Source organism: Rhizomucor pusillus, assembly GCF_041956525.1.
Source record: "Rhizomucor pusillus strain CBS 183.67 unplaced genomic scaffold VTP01scaffold_11, whole genome shotgun sequence".
Classification (NCBI taxonomy): Eukaryota; Fungi; Mucoromycota; class Mucoromycetes; order Mucorales; family Lichtheimiaceae; genus Rhizomucor; species Rhizomucor pusillus.
In genome coordinates, this window is record NW_027192153.1 from 1,091,178 (window position 1) to 1,107,747 (window position 16,570).

The 16,570-nt window shown below is 45.5% G+C and overlaps 9 protein-coding genes across 9 annotated transcripts; 3 read left to right on the forward strand and 6 right to left on the reverse strand.

The window, feature by feature from the left end:
* Window positions 1–84: 84 nt before the first annotated feature.
* VTP01DRAFT_1940 (uncharacterized protein) lies at window positions 85–1,030 on the reverse strand (the record flags this gene model as incomplete). Its single annotated transcript, XM_069380346.1, has 5 exons — window positions 85–320; window positions 402–523; window positions 597–671; window positions 742–800; window positions 866–1,030. The coding sequence occupies 5 exons, from the start codon at window positions 1,028–1,030 to the stop codon at window positions 85–87; spliced, it is 657 nt and encodes a 218-aa protein (XP_069238364.1).
* A 133-nt stretch (window positions 1,031–1,163) lies between these two features.
* VTP01DRAFT_1941 (uncharacterized protein) lies at window positions 1,164–1,604 on the reverse strand (the record flags this gene model as incomplete). The annotated part of the gene is made up of 1 exon (XM_069380347.1): window positions 1,164–1,604. The coding sequence occupies one exon, from the start codon at window positions 1,602–1,604 to the stop codon at window positions 1,164–1,166; it is 441 nt and encodes a 146-aa protein (XP_069238365.1).
* Window positions 1,605–3,242: 1,638 nt separating this feature from the next.
* VTP01DRAFT_1942 (uncharacterized protein) lies at window positions 3,243–5,329 on the forward strand (the record flags this gene model as incomplete). Its single annotated transcript, XM_069380348.1, has 5 exons — window positions 3,243–3,307; window positions 3,369–3,888; window positions 3,986–4,312; window positions 4,400–4,544; window positions 4,611–5,329. 5 exons carry the CDS (start codon window positions 3,243–3,245, stop codon window positions 5,327–5,329), a joined length of 1,776 nt encoding a protein of 591 aa, XP_069238366.1.
* A 247-nt stretch (window positions 5,330–5,576) lies between these two features.
* VTP01DRAFT_1943 (uncharacterized protein) lies at window positions 5,577–6,767 on the reverse strand (the record flags this gene model as incomplete). The annotated part of the gene is made up of 4 exons (XM_069380349.1): window positions 5,577–6,135; window positions 6,195–6,402; window positions 6,493–6,572; window positions 6,631–6,767. The coding sequence occupies 4 exons, from the start codon at window positions 6,765–6,767 to the stop codon at window positions 5,577–5,579; spliced, it is 984 nt and encodes a 327-aa protein (XP_069238367.1).
* A 1,505-nt stretch (window positions 6,768–8,272) lies between these two features.
* Window positions 8,273–9,590, reverse strand: VTP01DRAFT_1944 (uncharacterized protein; the record flags this gene model as incomplete). The annotated part of the gene is made up of 4 exons (XM_069380350.1): window positions 8,273–8,724; window positions 8,794–9,140; window positions 9,204–9,356; window positions 9,421–9,590. 4 exons carry the CDS (start codon window positions 9,588–9,590, stop codon window positions 8,273–8,275), a joined length of 1,122 nt encoding a protein of 373 aa, XP_069238368.1.
* A 1,110-nt stretch (window positions 9,591–10,700) lies between these two features.
* On the forward strand, window positions 10,701–10,958 carry VTP01DRAFT_1945 (uncharacterized protein; the record flags this gene model as incomplete). The annotated part of the gene is made up of 1 exon (XM_069380351.1): window positions 10,701–10,958. One exon carries the CDS (start codon window positions 10,701–10,703, stop codon window positions 10,956–10,958), a length of 258 nt encoding a protein of 85 aa, XP_069238369.1.
* A 158-nt stretch (window positions 10,959–11,116) lies between these two features.
* Window positions 11,117–12,584, reverse strand: VTP01DRAFT_1946 (uncharacterized protein; the record flags this gene model as incomplete). The annotated part of the gene is made up of 6 exons (XM_069380352.1): window positions 11,117–11,415; window positions 11,473–11,615; window positions 11,673–11,824; window positions 11,882–12,055; window positions 12,116–12,327; window positions 12,392–12,584. The coding sequence occupies 6 exons, from the start codon at window positions 12,582–12,584 to the stop codon at window positions 11,117–11,119; spliced, it is 1,173 nt and encodes a 390-aa protein (XP_069238370.1).
* Window positions 12,585–13,160: 576 nt separating this feature from the next.
* VTP01DRAFT_1947 (uncharacterized protein) lies at window positions 13,161–13,864 on the forward strand (the record flags this gene model as incomplete). The annotated part of the gene is made up of 2 exons (XM_069380353.1): window positions 13,161–13,314; window positions 13,395–13,864. The coding sequence occupies 2 exons, from the start codon at window positions 13,161–13,163 to the stop codon at window positions 13,862–13,864; spliced, it is 624 nt and encodes a 207-aa protein (XP_069238371.1).
* A 97-nt stretch (window positions 13,865–13,961) lies between these two features.
* VTP01DRAFT_1948 (uncharacterized protein) lies at window positions 13,962–16,041 on the reverse strand (the record flags this gene model as incomplete). The annotated part of the gene is made up of 8 exons (XM_069380354.1): window positions 13,962–14,011; window positions 14,068–14,383; window positions 14,448–14,764; window positions 14,818–14,993; window positions 15,055–15,363; window positions 15,423–15,760; window positions 15,823–15,908; window positions 15,963–16,041. 8 exons carry the CDS (start codon window positions 16,039–16,041, stop codon window positions 13,962–13,964), a joined length of 1,671 nt encoding a protein of 556 aa, XP_069238372.1.
* Between the last annotated feature and the right edge of the window lie 529 nt (window positions 16,042–16,570).

The window sequence follows — 16,570 nt, forward strand, 5'->3', positions numbered from 1 at the left end:
AACGAAGAAAAGGAAAAAAAAGAAAGATGGTGGTGATCACACTCAACGAACATGCCAAGCACCCATCTATCCAAAATTGGCATGTTACCGACAAACCTCAGCGTAAAGATCCCGCGCATCCTCGTCGGAAGCGACTGCCTCTACTTGTTCTAGAAACTTTGCTGAATGCACGATCAGCCGCAGATGCCACGGTAGCTTGACTGATAGCTGGCATGACCGGTGTGCGCCTTCCAGGTTGCCTGAGCGGAAACTCTTTCCGTTGAACTCTCCCGCGCCGTACACGAAACCCCACAGCAAAGGTAGATCGTTGTTGCCAATGCCTACTTTAAAAATGATTGAATATATTTGAGAAAGAAAATATTGCGTATGTGCGTGCGTGCAAAGACTATTGCAAAACTTACGTTCGAACTTGATTGCAAACGGTTTTATATCCGCGCTGCGGAACATCCAATAATGGCCATTGTTTGGCTGACTCAGACAAACTTTGCAGGGTACATTGACGTGATATCCGACAATGTTGCCACTGATGGAACACACACACACAAAATAAGCATTTGTTTGATTTGATGTCTTTGGTTTGTTTTTGCGAGACTTACCATGTCAGGCAAGCCGTGTCTCGAACGCGGCAAGAACAAGACGCTGCAGAGTAGTCACCGTGCACAAATCCTAGTCTGTGTGAGTAGTCCATAGTTAGCTAGATGTATTTAATAAGCTGAAATGTAAGCAACCATGGGATCATACGTGTCTGGTAAAAGATCCGTGGAAAAAAGCTGTATTGAACGATCAGATAGCAAGACTGCCTTGAATGTGTCACGCAATGAGCACTCTCGTGTTAGGATATTTCGATGCAGCAGCAACTTCTTACATTCATCCCTCGATTTGTCAGGATGGTGAGGCAATGGCCGCATCGTATTTGATACACTTGTTTCCTCTCATACTCGCTACCGATGTGTGAAATTCTTTGGTACTCGACTAGCGCTTCTCGGAATCCTTCGTAGTGGTCCATTCGTCTCGTTACGTTGTGCGGCATGTTGTTGTTGTCATTAAATTAAGTAGTAGCAGTATAGATAAGAAGGGGGTGTAAGCGTTGATGTCTTTTTCATCTTTATATATATAATGCACACAAAAATTGAATATACAAAGAAAAGTTTCTCGGAATAAATTTACACAGGATTGCTTGCTGCGCTTTCTTCAACAGAAGGTACCGGCGATCCAGCAGCGGCGAAAGGGGAGAGGGAGAGTTGACGTGCTTGGACAATCAAAGTGGTAAGATTGTTTGTCGACAATGTTGTAGCACTGTTTTGACGCGGTTTCCGCGGCGGCGCAGGTAGTGGTTTGAACAGTTCGTCCGGCGACGGTGTGGGTATTTTGATGCTTATTTCATCACCTTTGAAAGAAGACTTTATCGAAGATGTGTCATCATTTTGTGGAGGAGAAGAAGGACCAGCTTCCAAGTCTTTCTTGGATGACGATGATGACTGCTGCTGCTTCTGCGTTAAACTGCCACTCCGCCGTCTTCCTAGCAGGAACACGATTGCTGCAACGAGGACGATCAAGAATACAATGCAGAGCGCTATCAAAACCCAGGCCCAAACCGGTAGCATCGTCAGGGCAAAAGTGGCTATGGCGGGTAAAATGAGAGGGAGGGTTAAGAAACAATTCAAAACTGATGAGAAGGTAAGGAGGAAGTCAATGGATGGAATAAAAACAGTGTATTTATGTATTATGTATACTCGAGCAAGGCGCTTCAATAAAAAAAGAGCCCGGGTTGGAAGGGGCCGAGGGGATGACGGTCCATGCTTTCATTTGTGTGCATCTTCTCTCCCGCGTGGGCCGAAAAGTGCTGTTTCCATCCTTCTTCTCCTCCTTTTTAGTATTTCGAAAAAACATTTGCTGTCGACTTTCCGCCGGCGGCAAAACCAGAAAAGAGAAAAGAAGCCTCTCCTCTTGTGCACGCAATATATTAACTAGACTGTCTGGTCACCTTTTTTCCGACAAACACGCACAGACGCCATTTGCCAGTGTAACTCGGCAACCACGATCCGAGATCGTTCATGGATTCTTTCTTTTCCTGTCTTGAACGCTCGCTGGCGTTGCTTATCCTTAGCATCCAGCGTCATCCAGCTGCTCCATCGTTAAACCGCTCAGCTGCACTGCAAAGTCTCAGAATACTGCATAGAAGCGATAGCTAAAGGCCAACACTCATAATTGCCCGCGCCGTAGGTGTAATTTATTAGCAAGACGATATACAGCATATGTGGAGAGTATGCCTTCGTATAAATATTTCAAAAGTATGCGAAAATACATTTTGCATATATCAGAGCGATAACTGTAATATACTCAAAAATCTGAATTGATCTCGACAGCACGTGCACAGTGGCTCAAGTAAAACCTTGGCCAAAAATGGTGACCTTGGGCAGAGTATTTTAAGCTGTACAGTAGCCAGAGTAGATACATTTTTATGGAAAGGATAAGGTACTTGTACAAAACAAGAACCTAAATGATGTGAGTAAATGCGTGTAAGGTGAATATGCAATAATGGAGGTAGACGAAGGTTAGAAAAAATTGCACTGTTATTCTCGCCTATATTTAGGCCTTGTTGATGAGAAGACTAGAACTATACCTAGTTTTACGTCTGTGGGGAAGCCTGCTTTGCATGTGTTCGCACGGTCGTTTGAAATGACGTCTGACTTTTTTTTCGTTGCTAAAAGCAGAAGAGCTTATCAAGGTTTCGTAACATTTAACTCCAACGAGCGTAAAGACATAAAGATGGTGTCAGAGATAGCACACATGAGAATGATAAACGTAGCAACTGTTTTATGGGCCTAGTAGAAAGTTGAAAAAACAGTTTTTTGGGATCGTTTCAAAAGTCGGTATCTCAGCATCGCATCGTTGAATAGCATGGCAGCATTGGAGTAGGCGGCCCCGCATGAGAAGGAACGGATGGAAGGTTAGCCATATAGCTAGGACGATGGTCAGCTAAAAGTGTTGCTGATGCAGGAAATGAGATTTTGGATGGTGCCCCAAAAAAATCGCGAGCTGCATGTTTGGCTGCTGCTTGCCCTTGGCGCCAGAGAAAGATCGGACCAAAGAGCGCTACTTTCTCCGGCTCAACTTGCTCACTTTGCTCTCTTGCAACCTTTCATCTCCATCCCTCCTGCCCGATCACAATCGCTTTCCCACTAGCCCTTACCCTGATTCCGCTTCACCTCACCCCTTTATCAGATCTACCCCATCACGCAATGACATCGGTGTCAAGACTACGGTCCAACAGCGAAGTCTTACCAGGAGCAAGACTTGAATACCGGTACATGGTTGCTTCCAGTTACACTGATCTGCTCCTGCGCAGGAAGCTCACAAGTATCTAGAAACTGGGTTTCGGAAGCTTTCCAACAGTACCAGTTGCCTAGTCTTTTAGGACAAGACGCTGTAGATCCAGCAGATGGCCATACCCACCGATTTCAATCCCGGTTCCTCGGCTGGTCCTCGCTCAAGCTCGGGGCCTGCTGCTTCTCTAACACTGCATTCTACGAGATCACAGAGTCGGAAATTTCAGAGATCGCGTTCACTGCTGACAGTGCGGACGAGTCACCCGAGTGTGCCGATGCACTGTTATCGCTCGCGGAGAGTCCTGTGAATGATAGCAGTCTAGCCGCCGCCTTTCCCAGCAGCTTGCTATGCAATACCACCAACGCCGCCGTCAGTCGATCTCCCATGGCGCTGCCGCCCAAGAAGAGAAAGCGACGCCGAGTGATACGACACGATGTTGTGTTTTGTATATTGGATGAGCATCGAGAAGAATACCAGGTACCTGCTCCTGATCGTGAATATTTCTTGTTTCCTCGCGACGCTGTAGTCGAAGCCGTCAATGACGTTTCACCTTTCGAGGTAATGACAATCTGCTTCCATCGAAAAACGTTACTGCTGCTACTGCTTTGCCGGCTTCGCTAACCACGCACATACACACACTTTTGTCTTTTAAAAGGTTCTTTTTTCGTTTCATCTCCCGAAATCATCCGAGTCCTCTGCAACCCTTTCAACACTTCACGCCATATGCTCTTGCGCGACACAGCAGCCAAAGTATGAATCTAAACTGGAAGAATTTGCCGCCGTATGCTCTAGTCATTCTTTCCGGTCACGGAATCTTTCGCAACGTCGGTTTACAGATCCCGGCTTACAGATACAAAATGTATGGAGGTCAGAGTCGCATGTCTTGAATATGCAGATATCTGGTGTTTCGAAAGATCTGTATATTGCGTTGAAACAGGCTGTATCCGGTTTCGAAGCAGTGTGCCAGCGAATGATGGACTTGGTATGTTTTATTGTGTAAAGGGTAACATGTAAGGCTCGACATCCTCCTGATCTTTTTTCTTTCTTGCTGTTGCTTGACCCCACCCAGGTCCGTCTGCATACAGAACGAGTTGCGAGTGAGAAAGAGCTTGTCAAGGAAGAAATGTCGCTGACTAAAATGGAAATCCAATCACAAGACGATGATATGTATGACAAGCATTCATGGAGCAGCGATGAGAATAGCTGGGATAAAGGTACATCTTCTTTTTTGTGAACATCTTCACAATGATATCTAACCAGAAAGATTTTAATATCCATAGAATCCAACATGTTTGATGATGATACGACAATGGACAGTTACATAGACTCGCCACACAGTAAACGGCAGTCATCTCCGCCTTCGACCACGATGTCCGCCCCAGCAGGCAGTTCAAAGCACTCAAGGTCTAACGGTACCAATGGAAGTTTAAAAAAGTGCCTGTATTGTGGATCAAAGTCAACGCCCATGTGGCGTCGAGGACCGCAGGGAGCGGGAACGCTTTGCAATGCGTGCGGTGTAAAGTGGAAACACGGTAAAATCTTATGCGGTGCAGATGCCGCGCAGTCCATGCCCACAAAGGAGCAGCAGCGAAGGAACTCGAAAGCTGAAAAGAGACGAAAGAAAGGAGGACAAACGGCAGTTAAAAAGGATAAACGCACAAAGGTCAAGGAGAAAAAGCGTTCAGTGGCGATCGAGTCTGAAGACGAAGATATGCTGAAAAGCATCGATGCAGCTCGGAATCTTTCATTAAACGACAAGGCGCGATCCGGTCATGTGTCATCGCACTCGGTTTCTGATTCATGCAGTCCGCTCGACTCATCACCAAACTCATCACCGCCGCTCTTGGTCCACGATCAGGACCATCGCACTCGCCAATCTCTTGACATATCTATTATAGAGAAGATAGGTTTCAGCACAGAGTCTGTCACCATGTCCGCGGGCGTGGATGCTGTGGAAGCCGCTGCTGTCCTCACGCTGCTTAAACGCGGCCAAGACTAATGCTTGTTTGCTTCCTCACTCTCCCTTAGTCACTATCTCTCTTCGACCGTCTTCTCTCGCTCTATCACCATGTCTTCCTTTTCTTTTTCATCGCCCCCTTTTTGTTTTCGTACTCCTTTTTTATTGCCTATCTGTTTTGTATATAAGTCTCTAGTACGGTTTTTCCTTTCTCTTTTTTGCCAAATCGTTGTTTTCTTCGATTCGATATACATCTACAACTTAAGTGAAAAAAAAACGGTTATCTACTTTAAACAAAGCTTGTGCCCTTGACAATGTTGCCCTTGAGCTCAGGGGCGGCAGCAGCAAAGAGTTTCTTCTCGTATTCGTTGATAGCGCCGATGGGATGAACCTTTTCAACACCATTGGGACCCAATTCGACGGGAACGGAGAAGTATTCGAGGGAGTCATCGCCAGCAGCTTCCTTGACAGACTTGACAGCTTCAGCGTCAGCGGCTTCCAAGTTGATATAGGTGCATTCGACAATGTTCTTGGTGCCCTTGACAGCAGCCTCGATGATGTTAAGAGCGAAGCGAGCGCCGGCGTATGCCATGGACAAGGTAGCGCTGCCAGCGCCGTCCTTGGCCTTTACGACTTCGTCGCCACCAAACTGGATGCGGTGGGTAACCTTTTCAATGGTCTCCTGATCCAACTTTTCAGTGCCAGGAACCTGAGAGAGCAAGGGCAAGATGGTTACACCGCTGTGGCCACCAACGACGGGGACGCGAAGAGAGTTTGGCTCGCCGCCAATCAATTCTGCCACGAATGTGGAGGCTCGAACAAGATCAAGCGTGGTCACACCGAAAATTCTAAATGCAGCATCAGTTTAGCGCCCGTTCGATATGCACCGTGCCGAAACCTTACTTACCTGCGGGGATCGTATACATTGTGCTTCTTGAAGACTTCGGCGACGATAGGGACAGTAGAGTTGACAGGGTTGGAGATGATGCACATAAATGCCTTGGGTGCGAACTTGGCAGCAGCAGTAGCAAGATCACGGACAATGCCGGCGTTGATTTTGAAGAGGTCGTCGCGGGTCATACCAGGCTTTCGTGGCACACCAGCAGGGATGACAACTAGCAGTGCACAGATAAATGTGTTGGGGATGAATGGAATACAACGATGGAACCACCATACTTCTCCCCAAAAAAGTATAGTTTACTTACCAACGTCAGAGTCCTTGATAGCTTCCTCGAGCTGGTCGTTGCCGACATGGCCTGTGACCTTGGACTTGGTATTGATGTGGCTATACAGAGCATCTATGTTAGCCCCAAGTTACAGAACGCGAGAAAAGTAGGACTTGCCTAAGATCAGCGGCAACGCCAGGTGTGTTGACAATATCGTAGAGGGACAAGTGGGTGATGAGCTCAGATTGCTTCAAGAGAAGCGACAAGGGTTGACCAATACCGCCGGCGGCACCGCAAACTGTTACTTTGACCATTTTGACAGAGTAGGGGAAGAAGAAAGAGAGAGTGTGAGACGCGTGGGTAGCAGCAGGGCACCCGTCCCTTTTGTGCTTGAGCTTCACAGATATGGAAACCCAAAATTCAGACTCCTACTATCGAGTTTGCCCATCGTCATCATCCCACATCTCAAACGCCAGAGTCTCTATGTAAAAGAATCGACCGCTCTGTGTACCATATTCAATCTATGCACCGAACTGTCTTTTTTCTTTCCTGAACAGTACGTTTGTTTGCATATCTGGTCCTCGAACGATGAACTGTAGTTTCCGCAGTTCCGAATCCGCTCCCTGCTTTATGCCATAATTCGATTTTTTCACATGAACTTTGAAGAGGTATTGCGACAATTTCCATGTGAGCCGAAGATACCCTTATTCTTCCGATGATTGTCACGCTCTGAAAGTAGTAGCTATTTTCTTCGAGTACACTTGAGAATCCACAACATTCGCTCTAGTGGAGATGATATTATTGTTTTTATCAGAGATCAGAGCATCATATAAAGTCCCACTGATCTTGCATGTGTTACGAACCTTCAAACTACAGCCCCGTATCATGAATTACGTGACTTTAGACCGCGGTCTCCATAGCAACTGTGCCAACTATGTAGACTCATGTGCAAGTTTTGGAAGAAAAAGGAATGTCACCCCTTGAGTAATAGCTTTGTTAATCGTGTTGATAATCCTTATATTTTGGAGTCGATTGCAGATGATGAGTCTTTACAAAAGAAAACAGTTGATGCATCTACTAGAAACAGCAGTTGTAAAACGACTTGTTGCCAAAATCCCAACATCCTTTTACTGATGGCTATGCATTTATTATGGAAAAGCTACAAAGATCGACATCAATTGTTATCACGCTCAATTAGGAAGCTTCGTAGCTCTATAGCAGTAGCAGACTAGATATATAGTCAAATGTCCCCAGAAAATCGTTTGGCGACTCATTGGAGCCGTGATGTGAGTTGCAATCCGACTTTATGCTGGCGGCTAGACGTTTACCCCGCTTCTTTGCTAACAGATCTTTGCCGCTCACAACCTGTTTTGTTACTGAAGGCAAATTTGGGTATCTGAACTGATCTTTACTACAATGATGGCAAGAGTATTTTATTCAAGATGCGATACTTAAAATGGACCATCCTGGGGGCTTATTGAGCTTTTGGAGTGGTGGTTGTCATGTAAGCTGCACTTACCCTATTGAACCCAGCTCTGTCCTACAAAATCAAAGAGAGATGCCAAGCCGCTCATATGTGAATGGATGACCGTCTCGGAAATTGATCCTATTCGCAAAAAGAGCTTTTTCCTTTGTTTGGCAGATTTCCACGCATGTACATAGACAAAAAAAGATGATTCTTTAGGACAAAAGAGAGGAGAACAGAAAAAAAGATACATTATATTTCGATTGCAAATATATGATACATCGATGATGAAGGAAAGACAAAGGAAAAGGGAAAAAATGAAAGGTATATGCGCCAGCGCATTCATTCATTCATTCATCCATGGGAAAGAGCATCGTAGGATGATGAATTTACTACAAACGCAGCTGGAGCAGACGAGTCGCTTTCGCTGGTCGTTGTCCCTGTGGGCTGTGGAGTCGGCGGATCCATGACAAAGTGAGACGGAGAACTTTGAGAGATGGAGCTTCGCGGGGTGTGTGGCGTGTGGGGGGAATAGAGAGAACTTTCATCGTCAGAGAACATTGGGCTTGGGCTTGTGCCATACGGACTTAGAGATAGAGGGGAAAGCGGAGAGGTAGCAGTAGCGCCGTAGTGCGGTGAGAGATTTTGTGTCTGTACTGTGAGGCCTGGCGCACGAGAATGCATCTGCTGCATCATGCTGGTTGGTGGCTGCGGTGGCGCTTGCTGTTGATCAGGAGTTGTGATAAAAATAGACGGTGTGGATGGATCTTGAAACTGTTGACAGTTTATTTCCGAAGGCAAATGGCCTGCGCATTATTCGTTAATGCGACGAACTACGAATGAGGAGCAGACGGTTCATTAAAAAATTAACATACCACCATTTTGCTGAGCGATGATCTGCATCATTTGTTTCATCATTTGCTCCTGTGACTCCTGTCGTTGTTTTGTCTCAGCAAGCTCTTTGACCAACTCATTAAAGTTTTCGCAAAGGTGATTTATCCGCTGCATCATGTCCGAGTGAGTTACTTGCATCATTGCCATTTGCCCGTGGAGATCTCGCGTGTCGCGTCGAGAAGTATCTGTTTCCATGGTTTTGCGCTTGATATCGTCGAGCAGATCAGGCCGGTCCCGTAAAAACTTTGGATGTGAAAATTCCCATATCTGATTTTCAGCCATGGTGCGGTGGCCTCGAGGCGATTTGTTCACTTTGTGAAAGCCATACCTAAATAGGTAGTTTCGTCAAAACCACCAAATCGTCAAAAGCTATAAACAGCCCTTGTCTTACATGTTAAGTTGCCGTACAAAACTCGAAAAATTATTGTGTTTGAAATGTTTTGGTAGGACGTCCCTTGAGAATTCCATAATGTTGCAAACAATGAAGGACGATCCGGTATATGCCCATGCAATGAGATGTTGGTATTGGTTATCGACGACCATGCTAAGTACTTTCGGTTATGTCTGCTCTCTCATTTGGAACAAGATGCGCCGGGAAAGCAACCTACTTGTATAATTTGTGCACGAAAGTGTTTCCTTGGGATGGTTTTTGTTGCTGCGACGGCGGCGGTAATGTGGGAGGAGTGGGCAAAGTGTTTGTCAACATGGTAGACGAATGCAGTAAGGAAGAAGAGGAAGAAGAAGTAGGAGGCTGTGGTTGTGGCTGCTGTGAAGTCATTCGGAATTGCGTTTCCACTTAAAGATCTTTATGCGAGCCTCACGCACGATATTGCAAAAACGTGGTATCAGGGCAGCAAAAACAGGCGGTCTGTTCCAGAACAGGAATCAGAAAATTGATCTCAGACTTGAAACCTCATGGGCAGGCGGAAGATTCGTCTCCATGATACCAGATTCGCTCAGTTGCTAAAGGGAAGGGGTCCCTTGTGTACCATTCAACCTCGGTTTCTTTTGGTTATTGGTCACGTTTGCGCTTTATAAGTAATTTTCTTTACAGATGATTGGCTTATTTCTTTGCATATTGTTTCCTCCGCACTGACTCTCACAGCACTGGTGGTACGAGCAATCCCTCCCTCCCTGCCAGCACAGCAATCGCCTCTATGCTGTGCTTTTCCAAAGCATTTAGGTCTCGTGCGACAGATGACTAGCTTTAAGTTCTCCAGAATTGAACAGCTTTCTAACAGCACTGCTTGCCACGTTTTTCGGAGATGACGTCTGGCTGGTATCGTTGTTGATATGCATCGTATTCAGACCGCTAAAAAGGAACGTACAAGACCGCGCAAACCTGGATAAACGTTTAAATTCCATACACGACCGAGACCCCTCGCTTTCCCCAAACCGATATTTCCCCTATATGAGAACTGAGGAGTCAATTTCATTTCACGTCAATGAGACGTGATCAAAGAAAAGGCTCTTTTACAGCAGTGGTCACAGGGCCTACCGGAGACAAATACCATTTTGGGCGCGGTCTTTCTCTGCCTCAGGCTCATCAATTGTTCTAAAACCCCTCCAGAAGAACAAGAAGACTGCAGATCAGCCTGATTACGGAAGCACAGCAGGGACTCTACAATGAGTGAGTTGGAGCTGTGTCTTGTCATGGATAATGCCCACTCCATCCATAGTTCAGCTGATACTGGCAAATATATCAACTCTTGAGGATTTCAATACAATTACCTTTTTTCTTACTACTCTCTAGAGCTTAGTCTACTGTGCGTAAGTTCGAGTAATTCTTTCTTTGAACCTTTTGGTTCTGACCTTCAAAACGAGAGAGCCCTTGGGTTCCTGCTGCCTGTAACTTTGATTTTTTCCCAACTTGTCCCAACGTGTCCCCATGAAAGTACAGATCAAGTCAATGTGCTTAGCAGCGTATTGGCGCTGGGATGTGCAAGAAGCAGACAAATGCACTATCTGCCAACAAGCTTACGAACATGCTTGCAACCAATGCATTATGCCAGGCGACGATTGTGCTTTGCTCACGGGTTCCTGCGGTCATACCTTCCACATTCACTGCATCGAAGAATGGATCAGGACTTCAGAAAACTGTCCTCTTTGTCGAAAACTTTGGGATATTGCACGAGATGGTCCGTAAACTATACCCGATGTCAATGCAGCTTCTGCGCGAACAGGATATATCACTCGATAGTTTGCCGAAATATTCAGTGGCATATAAAGTACATGTAAATAATATGTAAATAGGAATATAAGTAGTATTCATTTATATGGGTATATGGCAAGGTATATATATATCTACATGATACAACATGCGTCGTTTGAGGTTTGAGTCCACGCTCGTCCCGTAATTGCTTCCATATCCATCATTGCTTGCTCCTGCTCGTCATCTCGCTTCTTCTGTTTGATCTCCTTTGGGAAATAGAGCATCATAAAGTTTTGCAGACCTCTGTCAAGATTGCCGGCATCGGCGTTTCCAACAGCAAAGTCGCAGCGACACATAGGACAGTCGTACATCTTTTTGCGATTTGCTTTAATTACGCAGCGCACGCAGTAAACGTGTCCACATTGCAATCTTATCGGTCTCCATGCAAGAGCTACATAGATTATCCATGTAAGGCAATGGATTTCACATCAGACTGCGAGTAGCTTACCATAGCAGATTGGACAAGTGTAGCTATCAATTTGAGGTACGATAGTGATAACCTTGTTCGAAATAACGGTATACAGAGAGAGCAGAACACCATCCAACAAGATAGCGTTCTTTCCTGCAAACGCCGGAAAGACAGTTTTCGCCCTGTCGCCCCGCAAAGCATTAATGGCAATCAATTGTTGATTTCAGCAGGTTACCAACCTTAACCCGCTGTGTTTATCGTGCTTCTTCAATATTTTTACCAATGCCATTCTATTGAGCAAGTGAAATCGTTTAAAGTCCATAATCTCCGTGTTCATAGCAAGAAACTGTGCTAGGGCTTGCTTTGATTTTTTGGAACCCATTTTCTTGTCCTACACGCAAGGTTTAGTTTGTCAATCAATCACGGACCAAGTGTGTGATGTGCATACCAGACCGAGTCGTGAAACTTCATCCAAAAACCACTTTAAACGCTCACGAGTTTTCTGAAAAGTCTGCATATCACATTGTTCGCTGTCGTCATGTGCGCCTTCCAAAATCGATGCTTCCAAGTAGAGCTTGAAAATGTGACGCCAAGTGTACATGTCACGCTTCTTCGGAGCTGCCTATACATGACATTCGAATATGAGCTGGTGATTTTTTTCAATTTATTCACGCAGACATACCGCAATGGCAAGCTCTTTTTCGAGCTGCTCAATGTCGTTGGTGATCTTTCGCTGCTCCGAGTCTTTCACAGCTGCTGCAAGCGATAATCCGTTCAACAACAGGTGAAAAAAGTCGGAATCCTTTTCCAGTTTAATGGTCGTGGTGCTATTGCGAGATATTGCCGAATCAAGTGTGGTAACTTTGAGGCAGGGCTGCGGGTCCTGTGCATCGCCTAAATACAGACGTTGAGCCTTCAAAAGCCCCATGCACTCCGTTCCACTTTTGCTGCAGCTTACCGTCGAACTCGTATACCAATTCCATAGAGTCCAGCTTGTTGCCGAGCAGCAGTTTTTCTGCAAGACCTCTACTCTCGAGCTCGTTCACGACGGAGTGTATCACCTTTTTCAGGCTCTTGTATCTGATCAGGGATGCTTTCCAATTTTCCGGGAGGTCCACGGATTCGGTTTCTATCTGCTTGGCAAACTTCATAGCAACCGAGTGTTATGTGGTTTGGGTATATATATCGAACAAAGAAAGGTTTTTTCCCTGGTTTTGCTGACCCGACAAGCCAATGAAATCGGCGAAATGCAAACCCGCGTGAGCTTCCGGATTTGGGAGAAAGAAGGAAATCCGGAATACACTGATGTAAACATCGTCCTTCGTTTGCCTGGGACCTGCCACGGATCACGATGGTATTACAACCGAGTTTCATAGCTGCAGAGATGCTAATTGAACTGTACACGTCCCATTCATGGCATTATTGCATTCAGTAGCTAATTATCTATTCAAGTATTTGTTGCTATGCAGATGGAAATTCGTCTTGTACCGGGCATTTTATCTTCTCACTGCCAAGTGGACTTTACAGCCTAAAAGCGATGCATTGTATTCAGTATTCCTTTGCCAATTCAAATAATCTCCCAACGCCGTGCTTGCCAAAAGTGGCAAGTTTCATCTTCGAAAAATGTATTGGGCGCTCTCGCTAAGTGATAAGTCAGCTTGTATGTTACATTTGACAATTCGCGGAGAACAGCTGCGCAGACTTGTTGCCCACAAATACACTCTCCAATGTTCACAGGGCTTGTTGAAAAGATTGGCACTGTCGCAGACATTAAAGAACTCGATGTTAGCGAATCCGGCGGCAAGGGCTGGAGCATGACCGTCGGCGACGCTGCAGACATTCTAGTTGATTGCCACATAGGCGACAGTATCTGCATTAACGGTAAAAAGAGAACTTGTGTTTGCCTGCTGCCCAGCTCTCTGTTTAACATATTCCCTTCTGCCGTTTTCTCTTGAATGCAGGCACTTGCTTGACTGTAACCGAGTTCGACAAGGAAACCTTCAAAGTCGGCGTTGCACCAGAAAGCTTACGACGAACGAACCTTGGAGAGCTTAAGGTCGGCAGCAAAGTCAACCTCGAACGAGCCATGGATGCGCAGAAGCGATTTGGAGGGCACATCGTGCAAGGTCACGTTGACTGCACTGTCACGATCACATCTATCACACCAGAGGGTAACTCTCTCTGGTTCAAATTCCACGTGCCCGACCGTCAGTTGATGAGATACATCATCCCAAAAGGCTTCATTGCTCTCGATGGAACATCCTTGACAGTATGCGATGTTGACGACGATGCCCAGACATTTACTATCATGATGATTGCTCATACCCAGCAGCACGTAATTATGCCCTTGAAGAAAGTTGGAGATCACGTAAATCTCGAAGTAGACATGATGGCAAAATATGCAGTAAAAGCTGCTCTTTTCAAATCTTAGCCTCCTCTCTTTTCTCATTAAACTGTTAATTCCTTCCATCCTCCATATTGATGTAAGAGATCGTGTCATTATTTTATTACTATGCATTCATGCTTTTTTAATGGCCATGTCCGTCATCCTCTGGGTTTCCTTTTTGCTCGGGAGTAACTGGAGTGATTTATGTCAGAACATGTTTAATATCTATATGCATCTCAGAAATTCACCTTTGATCATATCATCAATTCTCAGAATTGCAATGGCAGCTTCGGTTGCACTCTTGAGAGACTTGATCTTGGACATTGCTGGTTCCAAAACACCAGCACTCAAGTTGTCACGGACGTAACCGTTAACAAGCTCCAAACCGTAGTATTTCAAAGCGCGTTTGCGCTCATCTGCATTTTCGTTCAATGCAGCGTTGTGGTAGGCACGGAGCTTCGATACTAATTCAGTAGAGTCCTTGGCGGCATTTACAGCAAGAGTCTTTGGAATAACTAGTAATGCGTTTGCATACTCAGCAATGGCCAATTGTTCACGCGAACCCTATTTCAGAAATGTAAGTCTTTTCCATTGAATGAGCATTACTGATACTGCTGCATTTACGTACCACACTGGTGGCGAAGTTCTCCAGGTATATGCTGAGTGCGGATTCGACAGCACCGCCACCAGGGACAACGCTGTTGCTCTCCAAGGTTCGCTTTACAACGCAAAGTGAATCGTGTAAAGCACGTTCCATTTCATCCAGCATGTAGTCGTTGGCGCCGCGCAAAATGATAGACGACGAATTTTGGATCTTAGTGCCCTTGATTAAAATGCACTCGTCGTCGGATATACGCTCTTGAACGACCTCGTCAGCGTGTCCAAGGTATGATGATTCGAAGGTTTCCTCCCCATCCAAGTTTGCCAGCGTGGAGATGAATGTTGCTACGTAAAAATTCAATCAATGGCTCTTTACACCAACACGTCTGCCAGCTTACCTCCAGTTGCACGAGCAATTCTCTTGAGATCTTCCTTCTTGCAACGACGAACTGCCATAGCGCCAGCCTCAACAAACAGTTTCAAGCAAAGGTCGTCAATGCCTTGAGTTGTCAGAATAACGTTGGCACCTGTGGCCAAAATCTTTTGAATTCTTTCTGTGGTGATTTCGATTTCTCTATTGTTCCAATTGTAAATACAAGAGTATTTCCAACCTGTGTAATTTGACACGGGTTTACCTCTTTCGAATATCCTCCAACTTGTCTGGATCGTCTACTACAATGTTAACACCGAGGTGCATGCGAGCTTTTTGGAGGTTCATATCCAAGCAAGCAATCTTGGCATTCTGGATACGAGTTTTCATGGCTTGGGAAGCGACAGTGCAGTTCAGGGCATAGCCACGGACAAAGATCGATTCACGGCCAGATTTACCGTGGGCTTTTAGGATGTTGACAGCTTTCACAGGGTATTTGGTTTCGCCTCGCACGTTAGTGGTTTTGACAGCCAGCATGGCTTCAACGGCCAAGTTGGCAAAAAAGTCAGAGTCTCTGAATATAGAAAGAGTGATCAGTTACTGCGCTTCCAAACACATGTGCTGTAAACTCACGATCCAATGATTTTACTGCTCATAGAAGTCTTTGCTGCGTTGACCAAGCATTCTTTACCCAGAGCATCGACCTTGACAGCCATTTGATCCGCAATGAATTTGCAGGCGACCTTGGAAGCCAGACGGAAACCGGTGATGATGGTGGTAGGATGGATTTTGTTCTTTACAAGTTCGTTTGCGCGCTTTAAGAGTTCTGCCGCGATAACAACAACCGATGTAGTGCCATCACCAACTTCGCGATCTTGTTGCTGAGCAAGCTCAACGAGCACTTTGCCCGCGGGATGTTCAACTTCGAGCATCTGGAGAATCGTAGCACCATCGTTGCTGATCGTAACATCCTAAATTAAGTCACTCGTTACTTATTCAAGGCCACGCAGGAGTGTAACCGTCCCTAACTTACGCCAATCTCGTCCACAAGCATCTTGTCAAGACCAACAGGACCCAACGAGCTCTTTACAATGTTGGCGATGGAAGCAGCAGCGAGAACTGCCGGTGTAGATTAGTACGCATCATTCCAGGGACGATTGCAATATAAAATACCATTGCTCGAGCGGACATCTTGGCCGGTGGTGCGTTCTCCTCCGAGGAAAAGTGATGAATTCTTCTCGCGCTGGAACATGATGAAGGGGGAAAAGGTTGTGCGCGTGCGTGGAGTACCTTCCAGAAACAGAAACGGCGCTTGACAGCCGGTCGGGACAGTTGAATTTTGCAACTCAAAAAAAAGAAGCAAGTCACAGTACGAAACGATTATTTATCAGTACTCTAAACTCGTTACTTGGCAACTTTAGGTTTCCTGATCAACCGTTTTTCCCATATGACTGTCTTTAAAACTGTCGGTTTGCCGTGTCTGGACTATTTCCCGACTATCTCATAAGACGCTGAGATAGTTGGCTTGTACTATCAAAAGCTTCTGTCATAGCAAAAAAAATCGATAGATGACTACAACAGTGCAAAATGCGACAGTGAATTATCTACTTGAGATAAGTCTTGAATGAGACTTAAAAGGTAACTTGAAACCGGAATGCGCGTCTGGGCAATGACATGACATTATATGATATATTAAGCAAGCATAAAAGTAGATACATCACATTATTAGTTAGGGGTGCTTACTACCGATTCCCTTTCGTACGTACAATCGGGAAAAGTGG